Source organism: Rutidosis leptorrhynchoides, chromosome 4 (genome assembly GCF_046630445.1).
Source record: "Rutidosis leptorrhynchoides isolate AG116_Rl617_1_P2 chromosome 4, CSIRO_AGI_Rlap_v1, whole genome shotgun sequence".
Lineage (NCBI taxonomy): Eukaryota > Viridiplantae > Streptophyta > Magnoliopsida > Asterales > Asteraceae > Rutidosis > Rutidosis leptorrhynchoides.
Window position 1 is genome coordinate 605197496 of NC_092336.1, and position 11101 is coordinate 605208596.

The 11101-nt window shown below is 36.7% G+C and overlaps 1 protein-coding gene across 1 annotated transcript; it reads right to left on the minus strand.

Moving 5' to 3' along the window:
* Positions 1-5471: 5471 nt before the first annotated feature.
* LOC139842982 (probable aspartic proteinase GIP2) lies at positions 5472-6779 on the minus strand. Its single transcript, XM_071833076.1, has one exon. The coding sequence runs from the start codon at positions 6777-6779 to the stop codon at positions 5472-5474; it is 1308 nt and encodes a 435-aa protein (XP_071689177.1).
* Between the last annotated feature and the right edge of the window lie 4322 nt (positions 6780-11101).

Genomic DNA, 11101 nt, shown 5'->3' on the forward strand with positions numbered 1-11101 from the left:
CTGGGAACCATGTGTCAACGGCTATTTTTTGAATCTCACTATAAAAGGCAAACATTTGAGTTCATTTCAAGTTAACCCTCTTGCACATTTAAAGGGCATATCTCCAGTGATCACAAGTACATTAATTACTACTCAAATGTGATCAAGCAAGAGAAGATTCTATGATCTTATAGATATAGAATTGGGTTGTTGTAAACTTACTAATCAAATTCATTTATCTTGTGAGTTTACTTAATGTAATGTATGCCCTAGTATTGTGTTAGGATCATCATTGCAGAGTGTATAAGTCTTGTAACTTCAATTAGTGGAAGCATAGGCTAGCTTAGTGATCTACTTTCTTAAAGGGACTTAGGAAGTTGATTAATCTTATTTGGAGATTAATACTTATCCAAGGTGAAGACAAGTTGATCTAGGTTAGAGTTGATCTTTCGAAGGGATAGAAATATTAGGTTTGTTGTCTACTAAAAAAGATTGAAGACTTGTAAATCGGATCTCCACCGGGTTTGGAGAAAAGTGCTTAGTGAAGCAACAAATCCCGATTTGTGTAATCGGGGAGTGGATTAAGGTGGATTAGTTAACATCCACCCGAACCACTATAAATCCTTGTGTCTATGTTCTTTACATTACTTCATTTATCATTTTGAACATATACACCACACACATCAAGTTTGAGTTGAATTGGTTGATCAAAGTAAAATCGAATTTGGTGATCAATCGAAAAATTGTTAAAAACGTATTAAGTAACTATTCACCCCCCCTCTAGTTACTTACAACCTTGGTTCAAATTGTTGTTTATTCTTCATCTTTTGACAAGTGGTATGAATAGCATGTTTGTTCTTACACTCAAAGAAAATGTCCTTATTAGTGGGTGTGGTAGTAACACACTGGTAGTCTAGAAGAGGGCTGTCAACCGGCTTATGCGGCCTATGTTGTTTTTTTAAAGGCAAGTTGTTCGCATCGAATACTCTCATTTGCTACGTACGCACGCGCTTCCGAACAAAAACGCGAACTGCATTACACAGATCCGAACTTTAAACCATCCCGATGGGCAGACGGGTCGGACCTGAGTCCTGAATACAGGTCGGTAAAACCTCCCGGGTCAATCCGGCTTTCAGGAAATAAATCCCACGGATATTTTTATGGGGAGGGACTCGAACTTGACCATCTCACCCCATCTCAATACACAAGTGTAAAGGGGTGAACCGTGCATTTTGAATGCATTATGTTGTATAACTATGTTCTTGATTTCTTGTATGAACAATTAACTAGTCATGAATCTGCTTTTAGTCGACAGTTCTTTTAAATTAGTTACCCACTTTAAACTCGTATTTATTCATGTAGCCTAGGATTTATGATTCTGGGGATAATGAACGGAAGAAGGTGAAACATATGCCTTTATTTTTATTTTATTTTTTTATTTTTGGCAAAAAATGAAAACTCATATAGAAACAAAGTCGTTTTCTAAAGGAAAACGCCCTCAACAGAGAATACAAAAAAACGGGAGAAACAGGAAAGCTCGCACCTAAAAAACAACCAACTAAACGACAACTATCTATAAATGAGCCTTCCCTAACAACCCGATAAACCTTAAAACAAGTTCACCATTACGAAACTGAAATACTACACAATAGAAACATGAACCAAACCAAATGAACTAAGTGAATCAACAAATGAACTAAGTGAAATCAACAAATGAAAAAATAAACGAAAAAAACACGAGACAAAACGAACTGATCAACCTTTAGGTCCCTCCCTTTTCGACTTACCATTAACCGTATCTTTCAGAATGTTCTTCCCGGACCGATTCTCTATCTTGTAAGGTAAAACATTAGCGGATCCATTACCCGGCTCGCTTTCCTCGGATAAACGTGTCATCATTTCATCGAATGCCGCGAAGCCTCCAGGGACATTTTTCCATTTCCGTATGCCAATGAACCGCCATCTTTACCATCTTGAGACCCCAAAAACAAGTTTTGAATTGCGTCCCCGTAATTCAAGTCATCAATATGATCTTTAAGCTTATGAGTATCGGAAGTGGAAGCCTCATTCGTCTTCTTTCTTGACCTCGGATTAGCTTCGGAAAGTGAGCCTCTTGAAACATATCTATTCAAAACATACCACAATTTACAAAAAACCTTCGCACGAGGGGGCCTCACAGCCGCAATATCTTCTTCCACTGCGACCAATCAACACCGGTAAAGGTCTATCTTCGCTTAATTCTACCTTACGTTTTGCCAACAATTCTTCTTTCTTTTTGTTCTTGTCCTTCTTCAATAGAGTCAAACTTTTCGCAAAAGTTATGTCATCCAAATTATCTAAATATTACCAACCACGTTAATTGAATGTGGTGGTTCAGCAACTGACCCATCATTAGTTAGAGTTACCTCCTGAATTGGCTCCAAAACATTCCTTTCAACACCTTAAGCTCTAGTATCCATTTTATGCTTAATATCACCACCTATGTTGCCCATTTTCTTGATAATGTCATCATATCTAACATCTCCTGTACAATGCAAATTATCATCCGAAACAATAAGAGGTGTAACCGAGCCATTACCTTTTAAAACATAATCGTCCACATCGCCAAAAATTAAGCCAGAAGATGAAGGTGTGCGTTGAGTTTCACAAACCGAAACAGGACAATCTACAACAACATCCGAAGATCTGCTTGGCCCCTTGTTCACCTTGTCCAAATGATGATTAACGTGACAGTTGTTATAATCTATTAAATGGTCATTTAATATCCCCTCTTGTTTATCACCAACTTTAACATTTGAATCCCTTCCCACTCCCACTGCTGAGACCAATACAGTAGATAAACTTTTTCATTAACATGCTCATTAGAAAACCCCTCTTGAGAATCCCCTACTGTATTAGCCACCTTGGTGGTAACATACTCAAAATGTGAGGAATAAAAAGGATGATCATTGTTCCTATTATTTTCCCCAACTCCATTTCGACCTGTAATATTAACATCTACTGCACCACTCGAAATAACAAAACGATTAGTTGAGTCTAATAATTGTTGATCGAATGAGTTAAAAATAATCCGACTCAGATTCGAAGTATCCGAAATCTCCGACACCCAAGCTTCACAATTCGGAACGTCCGAATCCTATAAATCCTCCAAATCAACCTCTACTAAACCGTGAATGTGTCTCACACTCGACGACTTGATGAATGCGAATATAGAACAAACATTACCCAAAGACTAAGATGATTTTGCAACCGAAATCACTTCTCCAAATAACTTGGCTACTTCAATCGCGCTATCTTTTGAAATACACGTAATAGGAATACCCGTAATCTCGATCCAAGCAAACCGAAATAACGATGTCGCCAAGCCCGACATCGGGGAGATGACAACAAAATCATCAGAATTAGAGCTAATTGAGTTATCAAAACTACCAAAGTCATCGCAGACACAAAGGCAACCGAAATGACCGACTTTACTAATATGCGAAACATGAGAATTACATGAAATCAAAAAGCTCGAAACTTTAACATCTGAAATTGGGACAAGATCAACCAGTAGAACAGTTAAAGCTAACTTGCTCGTGATCACCTGGTTTTATATATCTTACATCGTAACTTTGCAGTTACTGGAATCTTTACACGATCGGAAAAACCAGTTTTTCGATGTCTCGGCTTCCCCACAAAGATTGGTTTATCAAAAATATTAGAACCATTGAGTTCTACAATGGCCTTCTGAGGAGCTGAAACTTCCAAGTAGGTGACGAACGAATACCTCCGACTAGGCCAAAATTTGATCTCTGAAAGGACTCCGCATTTTCCGAACACATACTCCACCATATTTTGAGTGACGAGCTTGTCGATTCTCCCAATAAAAATCATGCGGTTGTGAAGAGACGATTGTTCTCCAACAATATTGTGACCGTCGGCATCAACGCCGGAGTTAATGCCGTTATTAATATTCACCGGAGACCTTTGCTTAGATCACGAAAACTCCGGAAGGGTCGAATCTTCAGACGGGGAAGGAAACAGGGTTGAGGGTAAAAAATCGCCGAGAGTGGGTTGGATAGGAAACGAAGGAGAAGAGGTATTATATGAGTGATCGGCCGACGAATTTATGGGAAGAGAGTGGCTGGAGGGAGGAACCAATTGAAATCTAGGCATTTAAAGGTTTGGGTTTAGGTGAATTAAAAGAAGTTGGTGAGATTAGGACGATGAAGGTGGTGGTTTATGGTGGTGAGGGGTGGTTAGGGGTGGTGAGAGTGAAAAAAAAAAAGAGCTGTTATCCGCGAGTTTGAAACAGGAAAAGCATCTTGTACGGAGAGAGAAAAAAAGAGTTGGGTTCCAAGTCTTTGCCACCGACACGTAAACATATGCCTTTATAACAAAGATGAAACATAAAATGTGAAGTTATAGAAAAAGGGAACGAGCGCAGGTAGGCATGAGAAAAAGGAGTTAAGAAAAAGACAAAAATACTCTCATGTGTCTAGCATGTGAGTGAAGTTAACGGATAATTCTAACGATTGTCAGTTGGCGGATGATTCATGCAAAAAGTTGAAACCATAAGGATGAGGAATGAAATAAAAAGTTTATGGATTCGGTGCGATTTCATACAAACCACTCGGACAAACCGTGTAATATTGTTAATAATGTATTTTTGAAAAATAAGCATCATATGTATATTTGGAAACGGCACCAAGAAATTTACATCACATTACATTATATTACATTTTGCATACTAATTGAGGTGAGGTTTTTGGTCGCTTCCTCAGGGAAAAAACGACAATACTCCCAACCCCTTTTCACACTTGATTTTTCATTCTTCTCTCCTCAACTATAACCAACTTATAAAAACTACACCAAACTTTAGGGGGGTAAAACATAAATTCTCTTATTTAAAAAAAAAAACTCCACCCAAACACTTCGACATCCCGTATCTTCCTCCTCGCCGCGAGTTAAATTTTCCCGACAGCACCGTTAAACTCAAAACATTTTTATGAACAAAATGAAACTAACTACGTTCGAAACGGACACTTTTTAAAAAACGCTAAACACAACGACAACCCGTATCTTTCTGTTCGCCGCGTGTTAAATTTTCCCGACAGCACGGTTACACTCGAAAATTTTTTATGAACAAAACGAAACTAACTACGTTCGAAACGGATACTTTTTAAAAAACGCTTAACACAACGACATCTAAAACGGCGCTTAACACATGGGCCGCGTTCCCCTCTGTAAATATACAACGCTACGTTAAATATGAATAAGCCAGCCGAAAGCCCCCGCCGCAACGGTCAGGCCAGTCCGGACTAGTTATGATCAAAACAAGGAAATTTATTGCAAAAGTAGCAGCATATATTAAGTACATGAATGGTTAACATTATTAGCTAACTTTAATTTCACGAATCCACTTTGACAGACTAGAACAAGGAGTTTTACTATTAGATAAGATATATTAATCATAAGATACCAAACCGAAGAAGCCTTTTGAATCACTATTAGCCGGTAACAATGGTATGGTTGTAGTGTGAACAAGAAGTGTGCTTACGTAACAGCGAAGAACTAAACCCAAAAGTTGAATTCTCTAAATTTAACTCCAGAAAGTTATCCTCAAATTGGAATGTTCCAATGACGATTGCATAATTTGGTGTCGCGCCACCATCAACAAAAGCAAGGCATGACACATTTTGTGTTACATATTTCATGGAGTTAGTTGTCGATATAGTCCACTTGTTCCCACCCGAAAGAATCAAATCAATATGAGGAACTTTTAATTTTAATTTGGTACCATTGGATATGGTGTTGTAACAATTGCTAAACGGTGGTACTGGGCTTGTAGGAATGAGTCGTTTTGTAACCAATGAAAACCTTCGAACCACGCTATTATAAATGTCAGTTCTAAGAGCGGTGTAAGGCTCAATTGTACTAAGCTTGGTGGTCGAATTTGCAGGAACATTGATTGATCTGTTTTTAATAACGATGCTATCGACACCGATAAAGTATCCGAAAGAATCTGGATGATTTAGTAACGGAGTGTAAGAAAGATAACTCCTTACGTCAACATTCGAGTTGGGAATAAAGTAATAAGGACCATTTCCGTAAAATAGGATACCAGGAGCAGCAGTTGTGCTAGGTAAACATAGAGAAAATATTTTCTTGAGTGGTGGTTGATCTAAAGATAATATAAATGTATATGGAGACGACGAAAATGCTATGACACCGTTCACATTATTAGGGAACAACTCAAATGATGAAGAAGGAGCGCATGCAGCGTTTAAGGAAGCAGAAATGAAAACAGGAAGAGGGTTCCTACCATTACTTGTGTTCACAAAAAAGGTGTCATAGTTGACCACAGGTTGACTGCACCATATATCTACAGGGTTCATAACATTAATCGGACACGTGCAATTACCCGTAGGTGATGGGGCCGTACGTTTTAAACGAGGGCAGTAAGGACTTATATAAGAGTACTTTTGTACCTCTGTACAAATATCTTCATCACAATTGACTGCATCGGTGCAAAGTACGTTTTCAGGACAATTTCTTTGATACATGTTCCATTGCACAATGCAATCGTGCCATGTGATAGGAGCGTCGATGTCTATAAGAAAATTTGAGTGATTAAACTGGAAGTTCGAGTATGATGTCATGATCTGGGCACTGAAGAGAGGCTTGGCGGCATCAGTATGTTTATTTAGTGGGATGAAAAAGGAAGTATAAGGTGGTATATATTGTGCCGTTGAATATTCATGTTTAAGGACAAAGAAAGCTAAAAAGAAAAGTATCATTTTTAGAAGATGAAACATTTTTGGATTATTGCAGTTTATGAACTTTGTGGATGTTTTAAAGGCAACAATTAATTATACAAAACAGGGAGATGGTGTAACTGAGAGTGGAAGTCAATGGCCCAAAAAGAACTCACATGTAAAGAAGGTAAGCTTTACGTATAAACAAATTAAGAACTAATTCAAGATATCTTTTGTCAACCGATGACGGATAAACCTGCTGATGTGCCGCTGTGTTGGCACTTATTGTTGAGAGTGATCTTAGAAAAAAATGTATTATGAAACTTAAGCTTCATACATATATTTTTATAACGGTCAACGTTCGATGCTTTGTTTCCAAGGGTTTATATAACTGTGATTCTAGCTTACTCCATTGAATCGTTATCATACAAAAAGTGACATTTATAAATTGCCCTTTCAAGAACAATGCAGTGTTGGAAATTTAGTGTAATTGAGGGATTTAATCTACACTTGTAAATGGGTTAGGAGGTACGGAGTGTACACCCATTAAGTGATAGATTGCCCGGACCCGAAAGTGGTTTTCCATTATCACAAATTTGAGTGATTACGGAAGTATTATTCCTGCACTAGGTGAAACATCTCCATCGTGGAAATAAAACAAACAACTTTATGTAAAGGATTTGTTTTAGATTTGAAAACGATTTCCTAGATTTGGTTGTTGGAAATAAAACAAACAACTTTATGTAAATGATTTGTTTTAGATTTGAAAACGATTTCCTTGATTTGGTTGTTGAAAACAAAACAAACAACTTTATGTAAAGGATTTGTTTTAGATTTGAAAACAATTTCCTAGATTTGGTTGTTGGAAATAAAACAAACAACTTTATGTAAATGATTTGTTTTAGATTTGAAAACGATTTCCTTGATTTGGTTGTTGGAAATAAAATAAACAACTTTATGTAAAGGATTTGTTTTAGATTTGAAAACGAAATTAGTTAGTGAAACATCTCCATCGTGGAATAATACTTGTTTTTGGGTGCCTATAAATAAGGACTATCATTTATGAGAATAATATATATATGAAAAACACCTTAATACTCTTATGCAAAAGAGTTCTTGTTTACTGCCAATAACAAGAACTAATCTCTGTCTTATCCCAAAGTGATATTCGTGTAACCCAGGCAATAAGGGTCGAATAATTACTTTCAGAAAGTGATACCACGATTCAGTGATTTATCCGGCTATCGATTATTTTACCCTACACAAAATTTCAATAAAACCTCCAACAATCGAAAGTAATTATTTGTTATAATCGATGGCGGCTACGATGAAACACATGACGACGAATTTCTCCAAACTTGATAAGTTTGAGGGAATTGATTTTAGGAGATGGCAAAAGAAGATGCACTTCTTTCTGAGCAGCATGAGTGTGGTGTACGTACTCAGCACACCAATTCCTGAAGATCATGGTGATGATGCTACTGTTGAACAAATTCGGAAAAGGTGCAAGTGGGAGAACGATGACTACATCGCTAGAGGTTTAATCCTCAATGGTATGGCTGATTCCCTTTTTGATATTTACCTAAATATTGAATCTGCTAAAGAACTATGGGACTGTTTAGAAACCAAGTATATGTCTGAGGATGCTTCTAGTAAAAAGTTCCTTGTGAGTAATTTTAATAATTACAAGATGGTCGATTCTAGACCGGTCTTGGAACAATACAATGAGCTCATTCGTATACTTGGTCAATTCACACAACATAAGATGAACATGGATGAGTCTATTCAAGTCTCAAGCATAATTGATAAACTACCTCCATCTTGGAAAGAATTTAAACATTCTTTGAAACATAAGAAGGAGGAGTTAACTCTTGTTGAATTGGGTAGTCATCTGCGTATTGAGGAATCCCTCAGGTTGCAGGATAATGACAAGCCAAAGAGCAACGAAGTTGCTGGTACGTCTGTTGTCAATATGGTGGAACATAAAAAGTTCACTAGTAATAATGACAAAAAGGGAAAACGTAAACATCAAGGTAATAACAAAGTTGATCCTAATAAGAAGTCTAAATTGACTTGTTGGAAATGTGGTAAATCTGGACACTTGAAGAGGGATTGCAAGGTTATTTTTGGCACTAACAATGCTAAGGGATCTAGCACAAATGGTTCGGGCAATGGTTGGAACAACCAAGCCCCAAAAGGTCAGAATATATTTAATAATTCAATTGAGAATTATTATGTTTCGTATATATCTGAGATTTGTTTTGTGCAGGATGATGATGTTGCGTGGTGGGTTGACTCTGGAGCTACTATTCATGTATGTAAGGATAGATGTTGGTTCAAGACTTACGAGTCGGTGACTGATGGATCAATTCTTCATATGGGAAATGAGTCAACAGCCTCTATTCATGGACGTGGTCGTGTGGATTTAAGTTTTAGTTCTGGAAAGATTGTTTCTTTGTTTAATGTTTTGCATGTACCACAAATTAGAAAAAATTTGGTTTCAAGTAGTATGTTGAATAATTGTGGTTACAAGCAAGTTATTGAATCTGACAAGTTTGTTCTATCTAAAAATAGTTTATTTGTTGGATTTGGTTATTTGAGTAATGGAATGTTTAGACTAAACATTGAACATGTAAGTGTTGATATTGCTTGTATGTCTACTACTAGCATAAATAATTCTATTCTTTGGCATGCTAGACTAGGACATGTACACTTTAAAAGAATGCAAGATATGTCTAAAGATGGATTAATACCGGCCTTTGATATGAACAATGAAAAATGTAAAACGTGTATATTGACAAAGATCACTAAGAAACCTTTTCAAAATATACATCGTGATACTGAGATTTTAGAATTAATACATAGTGATTTATGTGATTTGCATGCTACTCCTACTTTAGGGAACAAGAAATATTTTGTAACTTTTATTGATGATGCTTCTAGGTTTTGCTATGTTTATTTGTTACATACTAAGGATGAAGCATTAGATAAATTTAAAATATTTAAAACTGAAGTAGAATTACAACAAAAGGCTTTGATTAAAAGACTTAGAACGGATATGGGAGGTGAATACATTGACCAATCGTATTTCTAATCCGTTGGTATTATCCATGAGACCACAACTCCTTATACTCCACAACAAAATGGTATATCTGAAAGGAAGAATAGGGTCCTCAAGGAAATGGTTAATTCCATGTTATCCTATTCGGGTTTAAGTGAAGGATTTTGGGGGGAAGCTATGTTAACAGCTTGTTATTTGCTTAATAGAGTTCCTAACAAAAGAAACAGGATTACACCTTATGAACTTTGAAATAAAAGGAAACCTAACTTGAATTATCTTCGGGTATGGGGTTGTAGGGCGGTTGTAAGACTGCCTGATCCCAAGAAGAAAAGTTTAGGTGAAAGAGGTATAGATTGCATATTTGTTGGATATGTTGAACATTCCAAGGCATATAGGTTCTATGTAATAGAGCCTAATGAGTTTGTCTCAATCAATTCTGTGATTGATTCAAGGGATGCAATCTTTGATGAAAATCGATTTTCATCTATACCTAGACCAAAGGATATGATTCCAAGTAACAATGGAATAAATAAGGATTGTAATGATGAAGTCTTTGAAAAGGCTGTTGATCAGTCACTTGAGATTCAAAAAAGCAAAATAAAAGGGAAACCTAAATCATTTGGACCTGATTTTCAGTTATACTTAATTGAAGGTTCCAGGGATGATGTTTCTACCCAATATTCGTATTGTTTCAATGTTGATGATGATCCTAAAACATATGATGAAGCAATGAGGTCTCAGGATGTTGCATTCTGGAAAGAGGCAATTAATGATGAGATGGATTCCATCATGGGCAATAACACTTGGGTGTTAGCTGATCTACCTCCTGGTTGCAAACCTTTGGGTTGCAAATGGATCTTCAAAAAGAAGATGAAGGTGGATGGAACTATTGAAAAGTTCAAGGCAAGGTTAGTCATTCAAGGCTTTAGACAAAAGTCTGGAATTGACTATTTTGATACTTATGCTCCTGTGGCACGTATCACTACCATTAGACTGCTGATTGCTTTGGCTACAATTCACAATCTGGTTATTCACCAGATGGATGTGAAGACAGCATTCTTGAATGGTGATTTGGATGAGGAGGTTTATATGAACCAACCTCAGGGCTTTGTCATGCCAGGAAATGAAGGCAAGGTGTGCAAACTTGTGAAGTCCTTATATGGTTTGAAACAAGCACCTAAGCAATGGCATCAGAAGTTTGATGAAGTGGTTTTATCTAGTGGTTTTAAATTAAACCAAGCAGATAAATGTGTATATAGTAAATTTGATGATTCTTGTAAAGGAGTTATAATTTGTCTATATGTTGATGACATGTTAATCT

What these genes read in the sequence shown, in the direction of transcription:
- LOC139842982 (XM_071833076.1), bottom strand. Translation starts at nt 6,779, where the DNA reads ATGTTTCATCTTCTAAAAATGATACTTTTCTTTTTAGCTTTCTTTGTC.